This window comes from Dipodomys spectabilis, unplaced genomic scaffold (genome assembly GCF_019054845.1).
Source record: "Dipodomys spectabilis isolate Male_0828 unplaced genomic scaffold, ASM1905484v1 ptg000053l, whole genome shotgun sequence".
Taxonomy (NCBI): Eukaryota; Metazoa; Chordata; class Mammalia; order Rodentia; family Heteromyidae; genus Dipodomys; species Dipodomys spectabilis.
The window spans coordinates 13064541-13088200 of NW_024870730.1; the positions used below are offsets into that span (position 1 = coordinate 13064541).

Below are 23660 nucleotides of genomic sequence, written 5' to 3' on the forward strand. Positions count from 1 at the left end.
CTAACCAAATTTCTGGCAGTAGGAGGCAAATCATCTAACAGGACACTGGCTGACTTGCCTTCATCCCTTGGAGTCAGATTTTCTGGGTCTGACTGCTGGCTGCATCACTTTAAAAAGTTATTTATATCCTCTATGCCTTAGTTCCCTCTTGTATAAATTGTGGATACTGGAAGGCCTACCTGGTAGGGTGTGGAGAGGAATAGCTCCAATGAATACATGTCATATGGGGGCAGCTCATCCCGCAGGTTCAGTAAGTATTCAGGCAGGGTTAGCTTTCTTCTTATTTTTTTCATTATATTTAATTTTAACTTTAACACACATATCTGGGGTGGTCAAAGGATGTCAATGACATGAAAAACAAGAAAAATATTATAACTTGAATTTAAAAGCTAGCAGCACCCAGCTTTGTCTGTCTGTCTGTCTCTCTCTCTCTTTCTCCCCTTCAAGGATATATACAGGAAGGCAGATGTTATTTCTCAATTTCTTCCATCCTCTCCTTTAATTTTAATCTATTTTCCAATTTTTATGAATATGTAATAAACAAATTTTCTAAAATATTCATGAGCAACAATAGGAAACACTTTAAAAGTCCTACTTCCCAGTATCCTCTACGCTAGACTCAGCTTCGTAGTGGGCATCTCAGAGCTGGACAGCCCTCCTGCAGCCAGCACACAGCTCTGGTTACACACTGCCCTACAGTGCCTGTCTAGCTTATTTCCTCATCTGACTCCTTGTTTAGTCTCTTGTTTGTCTTGTTCCTATTAGGGCTGATGCATGCCTTCTTTATGTTGAGAGTTCATTGGAGTCAGCTATGCTCAAGGTAGCTCCTGCCCCACTCCTGCTAAGCATGTGCCTGCCCTTGTTCCACTTTGCAACAGATGACATAATCCCCACGCAATCATCCTGATGTGTGCATATCCAGCAGGAAACAGCAGTGCTTCACTAATGATAATGGACTGAAAGGACTCCTCACAGAGAACAGATGAAGTTCAGGGTACCAACTTGGCACTCAGATGGAGCAGGAAACCACAAATCTCCCTGGGGAAGAGAGACACAGGTCCTTGGCCTGGAAGAAGGGAGCAAATAAACAATAAATGCTTTTCTCCTCCTTCTGTTCTTTTGCCTTACCACCCATTTTCTTCCATGCCAGTAGCCAGAGGGCAAGGATGCCCAAGGAGAAAACAGTTTGTCTGACAATCTACTACTCCCCATAGTTGATGATGGATTCAAGTTATAATGTCAACCTTCAAGAACCCTCTAAAAAGCCAGGCATTGGTGGCTCACACCTACAGTTCTAGCTACTCAGGAGGTTGAGATCTGAGAATCACAGTTTGATGCCAGCCTGAGCAGGAAAGTCTGTGAGACTATTATCTCCAATTAACTCCCAGAAAGAAAAAAAAAGAAAAACCTTTAAAAGAATCAATTTCAAGCATATGTAGACTAGTAGGGAAGGTATTTTAAGAAAGACTTTTCCAAATCAGACTTTCTAAGTATTTAATTCTCTAGTCCCAGCTCCTCACAGGCACTCAGAAAATGCTCATGGAAAGGCTAAATGACTTATTGATGCTTCCCCCCTACACACACACATTTATTTTTATTAGATTTGGAGAAAATATGGAAGGTGAAGGTGCTTTGTTGATTTGAGTACCCAGACTGGTCTCTAGAATGTCTTTATTTTTTTATTTTCATAGTAGACCTCAAAGACAGAGACGAGAAGCCCATGAAGATGCCCACAAGCAAGTCAGGTATGGCCACAAATGCTCACACCAGTCTAAGGATGCTGCTTCTTTCCATACTTCTATCTCAGTGATTCTCAGCAGTGTTTCCAGCCCCCCACTTCCCCCAATCAGGAAGCAGAGGGAGAGAGGTGAGAGGAAGGGACCCTAAAAGGAGGTAGAAGGTATGAGTGCTGTGGGTAGCAGTAGTAACTGCCCCCCCATCCCCCCACTCCCCACCCCCATGTCCCAGCTTTCTCTATTACACCCATGGGCTGCTCAGTCCTCATTCACTAGTTCAGATCTTTCCCTGGGCAACCACTTTCTTGGCTACTCTCGGCTTCCCTCCTCAGCTCCATAAGGCCGTATTCCCTTTGTGTTTCACTTTATGCTTGGAAAAGTGCTTCCACAGCTGGCATCTCAGTTACCTCTACGCATCCCAGCCAATCATCAAGCTTGGTCTTTAACAGTTGGAAAATCATGCGCAGGGAATGTGGTGCAAAGGCACATAGCAGGCAGTTGCAGAATGGAGACAGACTTCTGGTAGCTTGGTCCTCAATACTAGAGAGTTCCTTCAGGAAAGAAGATAGCAAAGGACAGAGGTAGATACAAATGCACTAGGGTTTTTCAAGATTTTTCTTCTGACCACCATACCTATCACCTGCAACAGTATCTAGGACTCTGAACCTTGTCAGATATGCAAATTCTTGTCCTCTGCCCAAAACTACTGTACCAGACACTGTAGGGGCTATGGAGGGTCAGGAATCTGGATGATAATGAGTCTGGTAGGAGATGCTGACATATGCTCAATGTTTGGAAGCCATTACACGGTGGGAAAGGAAGTGTGTGTCAGCTCCCCTGAAGAAGAGTTGGCCAGGTGTCAGCATATGGAGGATCTGGGAGGACGGTGATCTATGGATTTCAAAGATTGTGCTGATGAGCAAATGAGCAATATTCAAGGCTGCTGTTTATAAGGGCAGAAGACTGGGAGTAAATCCAAACATCTACTGCTAGGGGACTGCTTGGTCACGTAGTTTATGAAATATCCACTCAAAGAATTCTGCATTGTAAAAAGAATAAGACAAGACAGGCACTGGTGGCTCACACCTGTTATCCTAGCTACTCAGAAGGCTGAGATCTGAGACTCGCAATTCAAAGCCAGCCTAGGCAGGAATGTCCATGAGAGTCTTATCTCCAATTAACCAGCAAAAAGCTGGAAGTGGAGCTGTGGCTCAAGCAGTAGAGTACCAACCTTGAGCAAAAAGGCTAAAGGACAGTGCTCAGGCCCTGTGTTCAAGCCCTAGTACTAGAACAATAACAAAAAAGAATAAGGCACTTGGGGTTCTCTGGTATACAAACAAATCCAAGGCTTATTAAGTAAAGGAAAGGCAAGTAGACATAAAAGAGTTCCTAAAATGCTAATTGGGTGTAAAGAAGTAGAGAACTAAGACTATTTCATTGTTCTTACATATTTCTATATAAGCAAGTCTGGACAGATAAATAAGAAACCAATAAAAGAAGTACCTGTGGATGAGGGAAGAGGGTGAATGGTGAATGAATGCATTAAAAAAAAGTCAAACCTGCAAATACATTACTTAGAAAAAAAATAACTACGAATTGCCACAGAGGCAATCCAGAAGTCAAGTCCCATAGAGACAGGGTGGGTGGCATCAGACATGGGTAAATCCATTCTCCCTTCACAGAGTGGCCAATGAACATCAAGGAAAACAGGCTCAGCCACACCCACTCATTCTCCTCCAGCCCAACCTTCCTCTAATGCCTGAGAGCCAGCCCAGGAGGAAAGTCCATGAGATTCTTATCTCCACAGGAAAGAAAGAAAGAAAGAAAGAAAGAAAGAAAGAAAGAAAGAAAGAAAGAAAGAAAGAAAGAAAGAAAGAAAGAAAGAAAGAAAGAAAGAAAGAAAGAAAGAAAGAAAGAAAGAAGAAGAAAGAAAGAAAGAAAGGAAGGAAGGAAGGAAGGAAGGAAGGAAAGAAGGAAAGGAAAGGAAGGAAAGAAGGAAAGAAAGAGATTGAGAAAGGGAGAAAGGAAAGAGAATGAGAAAGGGAGGAAGAAAGGAAGAAAGGAAGGTAGGAAGGAAGGAAAGAGAGAGAAAGGAAAGAAAAAGAAAGAAAGAAAGAGAGAGAGAGAAAGAAAGAGAGAAAGACGGGGCTGGGAAGGTGGCTCAGTGGTAGAGCGCTTGCCTTGCATGCATGAGGCCCTGGGTTCGATTCCCCAGCACCACATAAGAAAAAAGAAAAAAATCCAGAAGTGGTGCTGTGGTTCAAGTGGTAGAGTGCTATCCTTGAGCTGAAGAGCTGAGGGACACCGCCCAGGCCCAGAGTTCAGGCCCCACGACCAGATCCCCCCCCCCCAAAAAGAAAGAGAGAGAGAGAGAAAGAAAGAAAGAAAGGACTGGGAAGGTGGCTCAGTGGTAGAGCGCTTGCCTTGCATGCATGAGGCCCTGGGTTCGATTCCTCGGCACCACATAAGCAGAAGAAAAAAAAGCCTGAAGTGGTGCTATGGCTCAAGTGGTAGCACGCTAGCCTTCAGCTGAAGAGCTGAGGGACAGTGCCCAGGCCCAGAGTTCAGGCCCAATGACCAGACCCCCAAAAAACAAGAAAGAAAGAAAGAAAGAAAGAAAGAAAGAAAGAAAGAAAGAAAAGAAAGAAAGAAAGAAAGAAAGAAAGAAAGAAAGAAAGAAAGAAAGAAAGAAAGAGAAAGAAAGAAGTAAGTTAGGAAGGAAGGAAAGGAAAAAAAGCAAGCTGAAAGTGTGGCGCAAGTGGTAGAGCACTAGTCTTGAGCAAAATGCTCAGGGATAGCACCCCGAGTTCAAGCCCCAGGACTGGCACCAAAAAAAAAAAAAAAAAACCAGCACCAGCAGCTGTCAGTCTTGGTTACTTATTAAAAACCATTTAGGAAGCCAGCCCTACCTCTACTTGCTTCCATCAAACCCAGGGACTTGCAGCAGCCACACAAGAGCTCTACCACTGACCTCCTTCTCCAGTGCTGAGAAGCTTTAAAAACAATCAGTTCCCAGGCCTGATTCCCAGACTCCCAAAATCAGAGACTTGAGACAGGGTTGGGGGTTTCACTATTTTACAAACACCTGTGTCATCTGGTATCATTTGGGTTGTTTATCCAGAAAATGGAAAAAGAAGAGGGGTTCTCCTACACGTACAAGGAGAAAATAACATTCTGGGAAACTTATCAAAAGCAAGTCAGAATAGAAATGTTTTTCATCTCTCTTGCTTGGAATATTTGGTCAACCTGTTTTTCTTCTCACAGTCCAATTCTGAAACGGAGCCCTGACATCACCAAGTCACCTCTGACCAAGTCAGAGCAGCTGTTGAGGATTGACGACCATGACTTCAGCATGAGGCCTGGCTTCGGAGGTAGGAGAGGCACAGTCCTATGGGGATATCTTTCTTTCTTTCTTCCTTTCTTCCTTCCTTCCTTCCTTTCTTCCTTCCTTCCTTCCTTCCTTCCTTCCTTCCTTCCTTCCTTCCTTCCTTCCTTCCTTCCTTCCTTCCTTTCTTTCTTTCTTTCTTTCTTTCTTTCTTTCTTTCTTTCTTTCTTTCTTTCCTTCCCTCAGTCCCTCCCTCCCTCCCATCTTTCCTTCCTTCCTATTCTTTCCTTCCTTTCCTTGCTTTCTTTCTTAGTTTTAAACTCAAGGCCTCATACTTGCTCAGCTGGCTTGCTTGCTTGGTGCTCTACACCTTGAGCCACATCTCTAGCTCTGCTTTCTAATAGTTATGTTGGAGATGTACTCTCTTGAATTTTTCTTCCTGGGCTGGCTTTAATCTGTGATCCTCCAAATCTCAGGCTTCTGAGTAGCTAGATTCTAGGTGTGAGCTACTGGCTCAAGCCTTCTTTCTAAGGATCCTTCTGTCTGTCCATGGTCAGGAAATCAAGCCCAGGGACTTTCTGGCTTTACTGATTAGAGTTGTCCTCCTTGCCCTGGGTTCTGCTGAACACATTCTTCCGAGCACTGGTAGGTGGATGACAAGCTAGGGCAGCCAGTTGTCCTTGAAGGCACTTCTGAGAAGCTCACTCCTGGGCTGTGGGAAGACCAGGCAGCCACAGCCCAAAGCTGCCCCCTGAAAATTGTCTGAAATTCAGCCTGGCAGCCTCTCACTAAATTTGCTCTCATTTGGGAGCTTGCAGATGAACTGTGGGTACATGTGTGAGGGAAGAACACGGTCTGTGGGGTTTAATTAAATGAAAATAGCTTGAGAAAATAATGACTCAGTGCAGATGGAAGCTAAAGCCCTCTGATACCTTAGCCTGTGGCTGCTGGGTTTCAGCCTCTTAGTGTCAAATAGTTCCTTATGGGCTTTATTTTTTTCTGGAAAAAATATTTGTTTTACAAATCATTCTCATGTTTTTTTTTTTAATTTTTTTTGCCCTTGTCAGCTTTGCCCCTCAAGCAAATAAATAGGTTCTCAAAAGGAGTTTCTGTTCATTCCATAATTGGCAGCTGTTGGAGCCAAATCTCCCTTTCTACTTCATGGTGGTTGGAGTCTGTCAAGCCCAACCTACATCCTGAAAGCAGAGAGGAGCGATCAGGAATCTGTCTTCTTTATTAGAATTTCTCCCTCCACCTACACTTTTTGTTTTGTTTTGTTTTACTTGCTTATTCTAGTGTCACAGCTTGACCTGTAGCCCTTGCACTCTAGCTTAAGACTGATGCTCTACTTCTTAGCCATGCCTCTAGCCCAGAGTTTTTTCTGGTTAATGGAGTCTCATAGACTTTTTTGCCTGAACTAACTTTGAACCATGGCCCTTAGATCTCAGCCTCCTAAGAAGCAAGGATTACAGGAGTGAGCTATCGACACCAACCTAATAACGTATTTTATGGCCCAGAAATCACAACCAATCTAATGTTTTTAAGGCCTTTGTGATGCATTACATTTTCCTTAGATGTAGCAAAAATGCAGATGTGTGGATTTGATAAATGACCCTTTGGTTCTGGGTGCTATCCCCAAGCAATGCCTTTCCCATGGCCAGACAGAGAGCTACTGGCTTCCATGATAAAAGAAGGTCAAATCAAAAAGGCTGCAAGCAGGAAATAAAATGGATGTCCTCACACCAAGGAGGTAACACCTTATTCAGACCCAACCTTTGACCTAGGTCTATATCATAACTTTAGATAGTATATGGAATCAAAGAAGAATGTTCCATAGTCATATCATTTCAGAATAATCTGGATGATTCCTAACAAAAAACTTTGTTAAATTATCATTACTAGTATTATTATTAACAACAGCAACAATAATAATAATAACTTGCTGGGCTATTCCAGGCAGCCAGCCCATGAGTCCACCTCTTTTGTCTCGGGTTTCCAGAGTTCAAGTTTGCATTGACCAAAACCTTCCAATCTGACATGACTCTGAGGTATTAGGAGAAATGCCCCTTTTTCCTACCTCTTGTGTAATACAAACTCAAGTAAAAAGAATACATGCTAACATTGTGTCCGGTTCCCAGGCCCAGCCATTCCTGTTGGTGTGGATGTACAAGTGGAGAGCTTGGACAGCATCTCAGAGGTGGACATGGTGAGTGCTTCTCTGACCAGGGCTGTAGGCAGGCAGGGAGACTCACACTCACACAGCCCATCCCTCAGTAGGAAGTCTACATTCCAGAAGACACTAAATCTCACAGCTCTCCTGGGAGGTGAGAATTCCCACACTTGATTTAGAGATGGCTCTGGGAAATGTGTCACTGATCCATTGATAAGTAACAAATAGAGTCAGATGACAAACCTGATCACTCTCCACTTCCTCTGCTGCCCCCAGTACCCAGGATCGCATAGCTGGGATCCATTCTCTGCGCAAAAGCTCTCAAAGGGACACTACAGGGTAGAAAGAATGCACTCTCCTCCACCCCTTTTCTTTGATCTGCCGAGATCAAAAACAGAGCATTCCACAAAACTTAACTTACAGGACTTACTTACAGGTTTGGGTCCTCCAAGAAGCCGACCCAAGACAAGCATTCTAGCCCAGTGGTTTGTTTGGGGGGGGGGGGGGCACAATCTGGATGTGACCTAGAACAGAGTGGGCAATGAGATGGGGAAGGGAAAGAAGCAAAAAGAGCCATGCTCCCCAACCAGCCACTCCCGAACCGATGGTCCCACTGGGTTGGCCAGGGACCAACCAAGAACGAGCTCAGGAGGAGCATGAAGAAGGGGCAAGGGGGCTGGTCCGTTCACCCACCCCCTTTCCCTCTGGATGTGGGCTGCTCTCTGGCATGCACCCCCTGGAACTGTCAACTTGAGCCACAGCTGGTGGTGGCAGGAGGCTCCCAGTGCAGAGGGGAGGGGAGGGGAGGGGAGGAAGGGCCTCCTGAGAGTAATCGCCATGGGGGAGGGGGGAAGGGAGAGGCTGAGGAATCTCCTGCTGACCCTGTGGGGTTGTGAGTGTGTGTTTGGGGTTTCCTGTCTGTCTGGCCCCCAGGACTTCACGATGACCCTCTACCTGAGGCACTACTGGAAGGATGAGCGGCTGTCTTTTCCGAGCACCAACAACCTCAGCATGACATTTGATGGGAGGCTGGTGAAGAAGATCTGGGTCCCTGACATGTTTTTTGTGCATTCCAAGCGCTCCTTCATCCACGACACCACCACAGACAACGTCATGCTGCGGGTCCAGCCCGACGGGAAAGTTCTGTACAGCCTCAGGTGCGAGGAAGGGCAATCCGGCGACTTAACCAAGTATGCTGGATGCTTCCTACAAGACGGCGTGTAACACTACAGCTAAGCGCTGGCTTGCAACAACCACTGTGCTATTGGGCTCTGAACATCCAATTTCCCACCAAATTTGGTGGCATCAAGGAAAACTAACTTTACATATGAAGACTTGTTTTTTTGTTTTTGTTTTTTGGGTTTTTTTTTTTTTTGGGGGGGGGGTGTTGGTCAGTTGTGGGGCTTGAACTCTGGGCCTGGGCGCTTGTCCTGAGCTCTTCAGCTCAAGACTGGCACACTACCACTTGAGCCACAGCACCACTTCCTGCTTTCTGGTGGTGAATTGGAGATAATCTCACCGAGTTTCCTGCCCTGGCTGGCTTTGAACTGGAATCCTCAGATCTCAGCCTCCTGAGTAGCTAAGATTACAGGCATGAGCCACCAGCGCCTGGCGGGGAAGAACTTTTAAAGAGCTATTCAGTCTTGAAAGTACAGCTGGAGAAATTTCTTAAGCTGATACTTATAGTCTACCTCCTATCCTATATGTATTATTATTTATTATTTTGGTATTACTAGGGATTGAAGTTAGAAACTGGAGCATGCTAGGCAAGTGCTCAAATCAATTGATCTATGTCCCAGCCCACGTTTTACTTTATTTTATTTTATTTTTTTAATTTGGTTGGATTTGAATGGTTTTACACATGCCAGGCAAGTGCTTTGCTACTTGAACTGTGCCTCTAGTCCTTTATGCTCCAGTTATTTTGGGGAAGTGTCACTTTCCACTCAGCATAGACATTTCTTATATCTTTAATGAGTAAAATTCCTACATAAATTATTATCTCAGGGCTGGGAAGGTAGCTCAGTGGTAGAGCGCTTGCCTTGCATGCATGAGGTCCTGGGTTCAATTTCTCAGCACCACATAAGCAGAAAAAGCCAGAAGTGGTGCTGTGGCTCAAGTCATAGAGCACTAGCCTTGAGCTGAGGAGCTGAGGGACAGCGCCCAGGCCCAGAGTTCAGGCCCCACAACCAGACCCCCCCCCCCAAAAAAATTATTATCTCATGTTCGTCTTACTAACTTCAACCAACATTCATCAAATCATTTCCAATCAACTACTCAGAAAAAACCTGAAGTGGCACTGTGGCTCAAGTGGTAGAATGCTGGGAAAAAGAATCTCAAGGAGAGTGCCCAGGCCCAGAGTTCAAGCCCCAGGTCTGTCACAAAATATTAATAATAGTAACAATAACAACAATAATAATGATATATTTCAGGGGGACAATGCCGAATTTAGAAACTAGTACAGCACAATGCAGTGCACAATATTGAATGTCAATAAAAGCAGTAAAGAATGAAAGAAGTTGACTTAATCTAAAACAAGAGAACAATGTATGGTCTTAAATCTTGCTCCTTTTTTTTTGCTCTTCTCTCTCTTTTCTTTCTTCTGATACTGGGATTTGAATTCAAGGCCTGGCATATTTATCTAGCTTGCTTGCTTGCCTTGCTTGTTCAGCTAGTGCTCTATCAATTGAACCACACTTGCAACCTGGCTTTTGGTAGTTAATTAAAGATGGAGTCATGAGGACTTTTCTACCAAGGCTGACTTTGAACTGTTATCCTCCAGTTCTCAGCCTCCTGAATAGCTAGGATTACAGGTGTGAACCACCAATACCCAGGCAAGAGTTTCTTTTGAGAGACCATATTATAGATTAGGGCTTTTATTTTACATGGCTACATTGATGGACAGCATTACTTCTTTAAAATACTTCAATACGCTGAAGTTGGCAGAGATATTCTATCTGTCTCACATAGATCCTGAGGTTAATCAGAAATATCTGAGAGTAGTTCAAAGAGAGTTTCACTCACAGGCTTCTTACCTAAATTCTGGAATTACAGGAAGGAAGCAATTGTGTAGGAAGGAAGCAGAAATCTTTTTTGCTTGCCTTATCTTCCTATACTTGCCTGTAGCAGGCTCTGAGACTTGGATTTGTGTTTCTATTTCTAGGGTAACTGTGACTGCAATGTGCAACATGGACTTCAGCCGCTTTCCCCTGGACACACAAACGTGCTCACTCGAGATCGAAAGCTGTGAGTAGTCTGGTGCCCTACCATGCAATTCCAAACGCCTCCATCTCTCAGTAGCAGGAACAGTAGAATTTGTTCATTTGTGGCTGTGCTTTTAAAAGTGATTGTGGAGATGGAAACCAAATAAGGGTAATTTTAAAATTCAGGAATAAATTTAGACTAAAATCTGTTCCTATAAGGGATCTTTTTCATTCCTGTAGTAATGGTTGGAAACACTGTTCTGTATATCTAAGAATTTTCACAGAGATTCCTAGGCCAAAGCTGCTTGGGGAGGGGAAGTAGAAAGCCTTTGGCCTAATGTGTACCCGTGTCCATATTCCCACGTAGACAAATCATCCAGAGAGCTTTTATTTTTTTCTACTAAGTACCATTCCTACTGAAAAAAAATTCTTGGCAACATGAAATTTGGCAACATTTATCCTGTGGAACTGCCACTTCTAGTTTATGTGATTGTTGAGATTCTTATGTACCACCAACTGGAAAGTTAAAATGAGAACACAGGCTCAACCATCAAAGGAAAAAACAGGCAAATTAGACTTCATGAAAATATAAAAATTTAGTACACCAAAGGATAGCACCAACAATATGGGAGAAAATGTTTACAAACCATATATAGTAACAGAACATAAAGAGAACTCTTTTTTTTTTGGGGGGGGGTCCGGTGATGGGGCCTGAACTCTGGGCCTGGGCACTGTCCCTCAGCAATTCAGCTCAAGGATAGCACTCTACCACTTGAGCCACAGCTCCACTTCCGGCTTTTATTTTCTTTTTGCTTATGTGGTGCTGAGGAATCGAACCCAGGGCCTCATGCATGCAAGGCAAGCACTCTACCACTGAGCCACCTTCCCAGCTCCACATAAAGAGAACTCTTAAACAGCATCAAAACAACCTACTAAAGAAGTGGCAAAGGACTTGAATCAATATTTTTCAGAAGAAGATGTGCAACTGGCTAAGGTTCACATAAGAACATGCTCAACATCACTAACCCTGGTCTGTGAGCATGGCTCAAGTGGTAGAACACTTGCTAGCATGCTGAGACCCTGGGTTCAATCCCTGACCACATACACATGCATGCACACACATACACACTTGCACACACACACACACACACACACACACCATTAATCCTTAGAAAAATGCAAATTAAAACTACAGTGAGTTCCCATGGCTACTATCAGACAGCCAGGAGCCAGTGCTGGTGAAAACATGGACAGCTAAAACTTTGTGCACTGTGGATTGAAAGGAATGTGATGTCACTGTTATTATATTCAAAATAAAATTACCATGTGATAACTTTGGACCTATACCTACACATATTAAGAGTATTAACAAGGTATTTATACAACTATATTCATAGTAACACGATTCACAACAGCTAAAATTGCAGTAGTGTTCACTGATCGATGACTAGACAAGTAAAATATGCTATACACAATGGAATATCATTTTCTTTTAAAAGCAAGAGAATTCTGTCACAAGCTACCATCTGGTTAAACCTTGAGGACATTGTGATGGGTAAAATAAGGCAAACACAAACACAAACACACAAATACCATATGCTTCTACTTAGAAATCACAGACAGAAAGTAGGATAGTAGTTGTAGGTGTAGGGCGTAAGGAAAGACTGGGACAGTGAAAAGAATTCTGATGGTGACAGTCGCAAAACATAGATTTGATACCGCTGAATGCTGGAAAGTAAGTAGGACAGCAGTTTTGAAGGTGCGTGTATTTTACGACAATAAAACAACAGCACATATCCAAACTAGACCTTAGAAAGAGCCAGGCAGAGGCAGAGTACCCAAGCTAGCTGCTCCATCCTTCATTCCCCAGTATCTGCTCCCTTCTCCTCTGTCTGCCTGAGCACTGCTTCTGACAGGCATAGTCTGGACTCTCCTTGGCTCCAGTTTGCCCCACGATCCCTGGCCTTGGCAGTACTTGTGGTATCAGAGGATTAATATTCACGGTCATTGATTTAGAGCACTTTTGTAAGCCAGCATAGCAGTGGATGGCCCCTAGCTCCAGACATCTGGGACCAGACAGTGTTTGGATGCCAACCAACACCACACATAGCAGGGGCCGAATGGTCAGCTATGTAGGCCACTGGATGTAGGGCAAGGGTGTGGAACACCCAGGACCAATGAGCCAGGACGAGTTACTGTTTGAGGCTTTGCTTCTGTGTTGTTACCTTCCCTTCATAAGATCCCCTTGAGAAGATTATAATCCCCCTTCAAAAGAATGTCAGCCCTTGTCTCAGACACCTGAGTGGTTGAGCCATGATGAAATACCAAGTTTATTGGCAATAGTCTTGTTTTTCCCCACAACAAGGGAGCTTCTGCCCCCATCTGTAACAGAGCTTCTTCAGGTTGAGGCAGCCAGGGTTCTACACAGAGATAGAAACAGTAGACTGTACATAACAAGAGATACACTACAAAACACTGGCTTGTGCGATAGGGGGTTGTCTGCAGCACAATCAGCAGGGCAGACTGGGAACAATCCACACGTGCAAGTTGTGCCAGGAAGTCTCCATTCTGCTCTCAAGGCCTTTTACTTAAATCCAGTTGTGAATACTAATCATGAATACCACAAAATACATTCACAGACTTCTGTGAAGTCATAACAGCAGGGTACCATAGCCAAGCTGGTCTGAGGAGTGTACTATCCCTCACACAGGTGAAGGGCTAGGGAGTCACACAAAAGATGGTTTACAGGGGGGAGACAAGGACTGGCAACCCCAATAGGTTTCACTTCAGTTACAGCCAGGCAATTGGAGAGTTTGTGTAACTGGACTGTGAAATAGTAAAATGGGGTGGGGGGCAGTTATGATACCAAACAGTGCTAATCATGGAATCAGATTGACTTTATTCTGGGTAGGCACAATTGGAGACCTGAAAAAAGGTCTTTTCTGCTCACATTTCTTCATGGATTCTTTTTACTACAATGTAGTCCATATCATCTGATAGTGGGTAAAGGCATTTGCTATCAATCAGAGAATCATTATACTTAGAAAGAAGAAAAAAATGAGGAAAATGAGCTGGAGGCCTGTAGTTTGCATCTATCATCATAGCTGTCCAGGAGGTTTTGATCTGGAGGATCACAACTTGAGGCCAATCCATGCAGACAAATTCACTAGACTCCATCTCCAAAATGGTAGCAGCAAAAAGCAAGGCTGGAAATAAGGCTCACATGGAAGCATGACGCCTTGAGTTTAAATTCCAGTACTGCCCTCCCTCTCCAAGAAAAAAAAAGGAAGAAAAAAGAAAGGAAATGTGCAGAAAGGTTTATAAGATAGAATCATGTGACATCTTCTAGTATTTCACCATTTCTGACCAACAAAATAGCCATATCAAGGCTAGGATTGTATCTAGAGCTTGCTTAGCATCCACAAGGCCTGTGTTTGATGGTACTCATGAGATAAAGGAGAAAAACCATTTGGTTTAACTTAGCAAAGACAAGCTGGATTGTGGATAAGCCTTTTCACTTGGGCGTTTGCTCAGATGGCTTTTGGACGACTGGGGAGAACAAGATTTGTCTTTCTGCGATTGGTTTTGCTCTGTTTCAATGGCAGTTTATTTACGTACACTATGTTAACACAATTCCGGTGGTTTGAGTGGGAGATTAGGAAACATAGGTCCCACATTGCCCCCAGACAGGTCTGTCTTCCTCATCTTGGGTCTGATGCTGCCTCTCATTCTTCCAGATGCCTACACAGAAGACGACCTCATGCTCTACTGGAAAAAAGGCAATGACTCCTTAAAGACAGATGAGCGGATCTCACTCTCTCAGTTCCTCATTCAAGAATTTCACACCACCACCAAACTAGCATTCTATAGCAGCACAGGTGAGGCTGGGGTGTGGCTGTGTTACATAGCTTGCACCATAGCTGTGGCGGTCCATCCCCTATTAGGAAAGATATGACGTGGTTGTTAATGAGCAGAGCCTCAATCGCCTGCATTTTAAACCAAAGATGGAGTCCCCAGTGAAATCGAGTGGGATACAAGCATTAGTGGAAGTGGTGGGATGGTTTATTGTTGTTGTTGCTGTTGTTTTGTTGCTGTTGCTTTTTGCCTCAAGAGTCTAGATTTCTAACAAGCTCCCAGGTAGCAGTGAGGCTGCTGAGCTCTAGACTGTATTTTGACTAACAAGAGTTCAATATTCTGGATACAGCCCTGATGCCGTGCAATAGATGAGTGGATCAAAGAAAAAAGTGGTACCTATCACAGTGGATTTTACAAAGCCATTAGAAAGAATAGTATTATGTCATTTGTAGTGAAATGGGTGGGCCTAGTACAAGTTAATCCAAACTCAGAGACATAAACAGCACATGTTTTCTCTTATATGTGGAAACTAGATCTAAAATACACTGGGACAGGATAAATTACATAGGACTCTAGGGTTACACACAGTGAGACCAAAAGAGGAAACCAAAGGCTCAATACCTATGTATATCTTATCACATATATAATATTTATTTGAAATGAACTCCAGGAGGTGGAAACAGAGGGGGTTTTTCTTCCAAAAGGTTTAAATAATCTTTATTAGGGGTTCACTTTGTGTTTAGGAGGATGGCCAAAAATTTTTTAAGATGGATTCCCTCAGGTGGTGTGAGTTACTATACCTTTCTGTCCCTTATTTTCCACTTCTACTCTGCTAATGTCATAGTATAGTTCCAGTGGACTCTCTAAGGCATTTTTGAGTCCCTGAATAAAACCTGTTTTATGAAAGATGAGAAGAACACTGTCTTTTCTTTCTCTATTCCCCAGGCTGGTACAACCGTCTGTACATCAATTTCACATTGCGCCGCCACATCTTCTTCTTCTTGCTCCAAACCTATTTTCCTGCCACCCTGATGGTCATGCTGTCCTGGGTGTCCTTCTGGATCGACCGCAGAGCTGTGCCAGCCAGAGTCCCCTTAGGTAAGGGACATTTCAAGTTCAAGTGCACAGTCCAAGCATTGGAAAACATAAGTAATTTCTTCCACATAGAAATCATTCTTTTAGCTGGGTGTCTGTGGATCACGCCGGTAATCCTAGCTACTCAGGAGGCTGAGATCTGAGGATTTCGGTTCAAAGCCAGCCTGGGCAGGAAAGTCTGTAAGAGTCTTATCTCTAATAAACCACCAGAAAATCCCGTGGCACTGTGGTAGAGCGCTAGCCTTGAGCTGAAGAGCTGAGGGACAGCATCCAGGCCCAGAGTTCAAGCCCGACAAAAGAAAGAAAGAAAGAAAGAAAGAAAGAAGAAGAAAGAAAGAAAGAAAAGGAAGAAAGAAAGAAAGAAAGAAAGAAAGAAAGAAAGAAAGAAGAAAGAAAGAAAGAAAGAAAGAAAGAAAGAAAGAAAGAAAGAATCATTCTTTTACAATTGGTCTTTTTGGCATTCTAATTTGAAAATATTCCAGGGTATTGATTCCCAGGGAAAATCCCATAATGAAGACTCTGTATAAGAGAACAGTTTCTCAATATCCATCTAGACACCCCACCTTTAGTTTAGTTGGAACCACATCCTGGGGTACAGAACCTGCCCTTTGGGTGCTTTCTCTGCCCATTTGTAGAATGCATCATATTATATAACAAGGCTTCTTCTCAAAAGGTAGGCCAAGAGATTTCCCTGAGGGAAATTTTTTTTAAAGATGTCTCTGGCCTCATCATATCTGTAGAAGAATTGGAATGGCCAAGGGCCAAGAATGTGTGTGTGTGTGGGGGGGGGGGGTGGTATTTTATTTTGATCATGGGGCTTGAACTTGGGACCTGGGCACTGTCCCTGACAGTGACAAGCACTTCTAAGAAACTACTTTTTTTTTTCTGGCAAGCCCTGGAACTTGAACTCAGGGCCTGGGCTTCTTTTTTGCTCAAGGCTAGCGTTCTACCACTTCAGCCACTGTCCCACTTTTAGCTTTTTCTATGTATGTGGTACTGAAGCCTTCATGAGGTACCCAGGGCTTCATGCATGCTAGCAAGCATTCTATCACTAAGCCATATTCTCAGCTCCTATAAGAAACTACATTTTAACAAGCAATCCCATTAATTTTTTGGTAAGAACCAAGAATGGCTGCTTGCCATTAACTATATCTTATTTATTTGTACAAAGTACCATTGCTCAGACAAGTCAGGGCCTGCAAGAGAGTATGTGACCCATCAGGTTTTAGTGAAAATGGATTGGATCTACCCCTGAAGGTGACCCCAATCCCCTGTGATTTGATGTTGGCCAAGCAAATGTTCTGAGCTTAATTTGAAATTCTGGGCAAATTTCCACAGACAGATGCCCTGTCTTCTAATAGGTATTCTGCAGCTTGAACAGCTAGTGTGCCAATTAAGTATGCATTCTGGTTTGAAAATCTCTCTACCACAAATGATGTTAACACTATCATCCTTGGTAAAATTGTGGAGTGGCTCTAGGGATGCCTGCCAGGTAATAAAAGTAAGTCAGAACTACAAGACTCTACAGCAGCAGTCTCAAGACTAACTGAATCAAAGCCAAGCATCCATGGTTCATGCTTATAACCCTAATTAATTCAGGAAGCTAAGATCTGAGGATCAAGGTTCAAAGCCAGCCCAAGCAAGAAAGTCCTTGAGACTATTAGCTCTAGTTAATCAGCAAAACATCAGAAGTGGAGCTGTGGCTCAAGTAGTAAAGTGCTAGCCTTGAGCTAAAAGGCTCAGTGACAGTACCCAGGCCCTGGGTTCAAGCCCCAGAACAGGCACCAAAAAAAAAAAAAAAGAAAAAGAATTGAAAGAAATGATGATGCTTACCCATGTAATTGTAACTCCTCTGTACAGTGTTTTCACATTAAAAAAAGAAAAAAGAAAAGAAATGCTGCTGCTGCAATGTGTGAGATTCCCTGAGAGGGATAAAGCAATCCAATGATAGGATGAGTCTACAGAGAAGAAAATGTGTACATGATGAGAGAGGACCCTAAAAAAAGCTTTGTAAAAGCTAAATCTTTTCACCAAGCACTGATGTCTATATATTCATGCCTATAATCCTAACTACTAAAGAGGATGAACTCTGAGGATCACAGTTTAAAGCCAGACAGGACAAAGAAATCCAAGAGATATTCCCAAAAAGCCAGACTAGAGGTATGGTCAAGTGGTAGAGCAGCAGCCTTTAGTGAAAAAGCTAAGGGACAGTGCTCAGGCCCTGAATTCAAGCCCCAGTACTTGCTTGAACTAAAAACAAACAAAAAAACATGCTAAAACTTGAAAGTTGAGTAGGTGTTTGCTAGACAGAGGGGAGGGAGGGAGACCTTCGAATACCAGACAGCCAGACACAACACCATCCATATTATACGTAGTAAACCAAGCACATGTTTTCATTGCTCTCAATGTTTGTTGTAGGCATCACAACGGTGCTGACCATGTCCACCATCATCACAGGAGTGAATGCCTCCATGCCCCGTGTGTCCTACATCAAGGCCGTGGACATCTACCTGTGGGTCAGCTTTGTGTTTGTGTTCCTCTCAGTGCTAGAATATGCAGCTGTCAACTACTTGACCACCGTGCAGGAGCGGAAGGAACGGAAGCTGCGGGAGAAGGTAACATAAAGCGTCAGGTGCTGGGACTGTGGGCAGGTCTCCTTTCTGTAAAATAGGGCCATCATACCACCTCCTTTACCTACTTCTTGTGAAGAGCAAACAGAACGATGTATGATGTAACGTATGAAATTTACTATATATATTTCACCTACTCTGAACTAAATTTAAATAAGATATAGTTCCTTTTGATAGTGTGAAAATTTAGTGAAAAAAATACCAGGAAGGGGAAAGGGGAAGAGACAATTTAACATTGTAGAACAAGTTACTGACAAATATAGAGATGCAATGAAAGAATCCACCAGGAACAAATTCACCTTATCCCAGGGAGTTTTCCTTCATATGTGCTCTCAGCTGTCAGCATTTCTCAGGTTATCTTTTTTCTTGGAGCTTGAACTCAGCCTAGGCCTGGTCCCTGAGCTCTTCAGCTCAAGGTGAGTGCTCTACCACTTGAGCCACAGTGCCACTTCCAGTTTTCTGGTGGTGAATTGGAGATAAGAGTCTCATGGACTCTCCTGCTCAGGCTGGATTTGAACCATGATCCTCAGATCTCAGCCTTCTGAGTAGCTAGGATTACAGGAATGAGTCACCGGTGCCCGGCTTCTGAGATTATCTTTTTTTTTTTTTGGTCCGGTCATGGGGCCTAAACTCTGGGCCTGGGCGCTGTCCCTCAGCTCTTCAGCTCAAGGCTAGCGCTCTACCACTTGAGCCACTTCCGGCTTTTTTTCTTTTTGCTTATGTGGTACTGAGGAATCAAACCCAGGGCCTCGTGCATGCAAGGCAAGCACTCTACCACTGAGACACCTTCCCAGCCCTGAGATTATGTTTACCTTTTCTTTCTCCCTCCAGTCTGCAACTCCTTGGAGATGGTAATCTCCTCTAGATTGTAAATATTGGCTAGATATTGGTACAGTAGCATGTGAGATACCAGATTACAGAATTTATATTTGTTGGTAGGTTTGGCTTTGGTAAAGCTAGTTAGAGATACTTTTTCATTAAAAACATAAAATCTAGGAAGTGGTGCTGTGGCTCAAAGTGGTAGAGCACTAGTCTTGAGCAAAAGAGCTTCAGGACAATGCCCAGGCCCTGAGTTCAAGCCCCACAACTGACAAAAAATGAATAAAAATAAAATCTAACCACATAGTAGTAATCTATTCTTCAAACAGCCACCTTTCAAACTCCCACTCACAATAATGTGATCTGTACATATTTTTGCCAAGGGCTTGGTGCCAGACATGGTGGTATACACAGTAAAGACAGCACTTGGGATGCAAAGCTTCAGATGGCAAGGGAGTCTAGCTTGAGCTACACTGCAAGACTTTGTCTCAAGAAAAAGATGGCAGGGGAAACTAGGGTGGATGTCAGTGGTAGAGTATGTATTTAGCATGCAGAAGGCCTTGGGTTCAATCCCCAGTACTTCATGAGAAAAAAAAAAAAAGGAAAAGCCAGGTCCCAGTGGCTCACGCCTGTAATCCTAGCAACTCTGGAGACTGAGATCTGAGGATTATGGTTCAAAGCCAGCCTGGGCAAGAAAGTCCTTGAGACTCCTATCTCCAATAAACCACCAGAAAAATGGAAGTGGTGCTGTGACTCAAGTGGTAGAGTGCTGGCCTTGAACTGAAGAGCTGAGGGACAGTGCCCAGGCCCAGAGTTCAACAACAACAAAAAGGAAAGACAGAAAGGAAAGGAAAAGGGGGAGAAAAAGGGGGAGAAAAACAAGGAAGGAAAACACAAACAATCCTTCACTGGCCTAAGCAAGTATCAGATCCTAAGTTCAATCTTTAGTAGTGCCCTCCTCCTTTAGGTATTTGTGATCTTATGCCATTGTACAATTTGTTTCTTGTGAGTCAATAGAGTCTTTAGTTGAATAAAAATTGGATCTACTATTTTAGAGAGAGAGAGAGAGAGAGAGTGTGTGTGTGTGTGTGTGTGTGTGTGTGTGTGTGTGTGTGTTGCTGGAGAACAAACCATGGACCTTATAGGTGGTTGCTAGGCCAGCTGTCTGGCAGAGTAACTGTCCGTAATGACACTGTGATCATTTTTCCTTGGTTACTAAACCACAAAAAAGGCAGTCCAAAACACACACTTTCTCTCTCTCTCTCTCTCTCTCTCTCTCTCTCTCTCTCTCTCTCTCTCTCTCTCTAAAATAGTAGATCCAATTTTTATTCACACACACACACACACACGAGATACCATGCTTCTGCAGGCTTCTGAATGATGGATAGCACTGAGCTCACATGGGGTGTATGCTTGCTGTGTTTGCAGCTCCCCTGCACCTGTGGGCTACCACAGGCCCGTGCAGTGATGCTGGACGGCAGCTACAGCGATGGCGAGGTGAATGACCTGGGAAGCTACATGCCTGAGAATGGAGAGAAGCCTGACCGGATGATGGTGCAGCTGACCCTGGCCTCAGAGAGAAGCTCCCCACAGAGGAAAAGCTCAAGAAACAGCTACGTGAGCATGAGGATCAACACCCATGCCATTGATAAATACTCCAGGATCATTTTTCCAGCGGCGTACATTTTATTCAATTTAATATACTGGTCTGTTTTCTCATAGATGCCTGTAATTCTGAAGTCTCCTATTCTTCCTGGTATGTACCAGAGAAATTACCTGTAGGAAGAGGAAGAAAAAATGGTTTTAAAAAAATAACCCTATACCCTCCTGTATTTTTATTATCTCTTGTCTAGGTTTCCAAAGTGGCACTGACAAGACACTTTTTTGTGTATTGAGCACCTATTGTATCTATAGCATTATACTAGGTGCTTCAGGAATATGTTACTATAGCAACCAATGCTGTTATTCAGATGTCCCCAGGGAAGAGCAGAATAACTGGGCTGTGGGTGCATTTGTTGTCCAACCTCTTTTAGATCTCATATGCTTATTCACCTTAATGAATAATGAGTGTCTTTATAGTCTCTGAACCAGATGAAACTGGGCAGTCCCTAACGCTCATCTTCATGAAATCAGCATGGCCCTACATTTTCACCAATAATGTGCATACGGTTTTATTTGCAAGCTGCAATTCAAAGGTTTCACCTCTCATAAGAGAAGCTCTTTCAATTGGTGAAATCTCTTCTGACTTTGCCAGATATTTCTTTCTGGTAGTGAAACTTTGAAGACAGGATACATGTCTACATTTTGTCAGTTTTGTTATAGAGATGACTAGCCTACAAAACTGTGTTTAAGTCTTCCATGTTTTATCGTCATGACTTCATCTATCTCTCTCTTGGAGCAGGTCTTCATTCAAAATGACATGCTTTTTTCAGTAAGGTAATTTTATCACTGAGCAATTTAGGAAAAGCCTAATTTGTTCTGCATGACCATTTCAAGAAAATGTATAAACTGGGACTCCCTTTGAAATTTGTGAGTATAAGAAACATTCACAAAGTTCATTAAGAGAACAAAAACATCAAAAAGCAAAAGAAACAGGAAGCCATCACTGGACATCTGTCTGCATTTGTCCTCACTGAACCAAAAAACAGGTTCTCCTCCAGATTTTGAAGCCCCTGTGCCAGGCAGGAGATGCCCAGTGGCAATTGATTGTCAGGGCATGCATGGGTTTGAATGTGATGTATTATTTTAGAACAGAGATGTTAATGCTGTGTATTTATAAACTATATAGATCAATTCCAACCAAACTGACCCAAACAACATTTGTCATACTTGAAATTTACTTTATTAAACAGAATTCTATACACAAAAATGTCTGTTTCATTTCAAAGTTAACTTGACTGATCATCAATACTAAAATCATGAGAAAAATACCTGTAAACATAAATCCTAATTACAAGGCAAATTCCCTTTTTTTCTAGTAAAGACTCATCAAAATAAGTTTGTTTTGTTATTTTTCATTTTTAGTCAACTCCAATAGTAAACTTAACAGCAAAATGCCTGAGATGGTCAATTTAATAAAAATAAAGGTTTATTTTAGCTCATTGTCTCTATCTAAGATGGCTTGGCCCTCTCATTTTGGCTTGTGAACCCAACCTGTGACTTCGACCAGCATGTGGAGGTATTCAGGAAACAAAAGGACAGGCAGAAAAGGACCTTAAAAAACATGACTCTCAGTAACAACTTCTTCTACATGGGCCCTACTTCTTAAAAGTTTCCACCATCGTGCAATGGTGCCACTGGCTGATGATCACATGAACTTTTAATGCCTACTCTACACTCAAAACAGCAAATTTTTATTAATCAAATTAGCCTTATTGTCTTTTTAGGGTAAGAAATTTGGGCTTTGTAGACTAATTTCTTAGCTTTTATAAATCGTTTGTTGTTGCTGTTTTGTTGATCATGAGGCTTAAACTCTAGGCCTGGGTGCTGTCCCTCAGCTCTTCATCTCAAGGCTAGTGCTCTACCACTTGAGCCATAACACCACTTCCGGCTTTTTCTGTGATTGTGGTGCTGAGGAATCGAACTCAGGGCCTCATGCTTGCGAGGCAAGCGCTCTACCACTGAGCCACCTTCCCAGCCCAGCTTTTGTAATTTTTTTTCTACTAGATCATTTGAATCCTTTTTTTGTCCAATCTTAACTCTCTGGAACAAAGATATCACACTTAAGCCAAAAGTTAGAAAGTGGCAGAAGGGTGCTGGGTATGGTTGGACAGGCCTGCAATCCCAGCACTAAGGATGCTGAGAAGGATCATGAATTAAAGGGCTAGCTTGGTTACATTACATTAACCTAACCCCCCAGCTATCATTTAAAAAAGAAAAACGAAAAAAGTGAGCTGGGCACTGGTGGCTCACCTAGCTACTCAGGAGGTTGAGATCCTCAGATCATGGTTCAAAGAAAAGTCTGGGAGTCTCCTATCTCCAATAAACTACTCAGAAAAAGCCGGAAGTGGCCTGTGGCTTATGGACAGTGCCCAGGCCCAGAGTTCAAGCCCCAGACCAGGATAAAAAAGAAAAAAAAAAAAAAAAAGAGTGGCTGCCGGGTGCTGGTGGCTTACACCTACAATCCTAGCTACTCAGGAGGCTGAACATCTGAGGAAGAAAGCTGGTCTGAGCAAGAAAATCTGTGAGTCTCTTATTAACTACCAAAACAAGCCAAAAGTGGAGCTGTGGCTCCAGTGGTAGAGCACTAGCCTTGAGCTGAAAAAACCTCATGGCTTCAGATTAAAGCTCAGAAGGGGAAGTGGGGATGGGGAGGGTGGGATGGGGGAGCACAGGAGGTAGAGAGCAGGTCAGTGGCAATCTCAGAAATTGGGGAACATAAATTCAAATTTTCTTTGCAGAAAATACCTAGAGATAAAAAGCCAAGAGAATCAAAGCTACAGTATCCTTGGCACCTAGGGCTCTGGCACTCTGGCATACATGCTCTCTCTGTCTCTCTCTCTCACACACACACACACACACACACACCTCTTAAAAATGACACCATCTTCCTAGGGTGGATTTTGTGACCTGGGATGTACCAAACTGTGGCTACAGCATTATGGCTGAAAAATACTTTCATAGAATAGTACTGCGTAGCTGTCAGAGGGGAGTAGAGTGTGGATGCAAAAGCTTTAGATTGTGACTGAACCTGAAGTTCATTCCTTCAACAGTGGCACTCCTCAGTGAACACACTTGAGATTCTCATATCCTACATATTAGAGGAATGTGTTAGTTCAGATGGCATGCCACAAGGTTCCTGTTTAGTCTTGAATTGGTGTCATTTACGGG

General features: G+C 43.2%; 1 protein-coding gene across 1 annotated transcript in view; it reads left to right on the forward strand.

Annotated features, from left to right (window-relative positions):
- Nucleotides 1–21153, forward strand: part of Gabrr1 (gamma-aminobutyric acid type A receptor subunit rho1) — a 33863-nt gene extending 12710 nt beyond the window's left edge. Inside the window, exons 2-10 of the mRNA XM_042679583.1 lie at nucleotides 1692–1745; nucleotides 5001–5107; nucleotides 7200–7267; nucleotides 8165–8388; nucleotides 10392–10474; nucleotides 14169–14309; nucleotides 15232–15384; nucleotides 17800–17996; nucleotides 20259–21153. Of these exons, the coding sequence (XP_042535517.1) occupies nucleotides 1692–1745; nucleotides 5001–5107; nucleotides 7200–7267; nucleotides 8165–8388; nucleotides 10392–10474; nucleotides 14169–14309; nucleotides 15232–15384; nucleotides 17800–17996; nucleotides 20259–20552 (1321 nt within the window). The 3' untranslated portion in view covers nucleotides 20553–21153. The remainder of the gene's footprint in view (nucleotides 1–1691; nucleotides 1746–5000; nucleotides 5108–7199; nucleotides 7268–8164; nucleotides 8389–10391; nucleotides 10475–14168; nucleotides 14310–15231; nucleotides 15385–17799; nucleotides 17997–20258) is intronic.
- Nucleotides 21154–23660: the final 2507 nt, after the last annotated feature.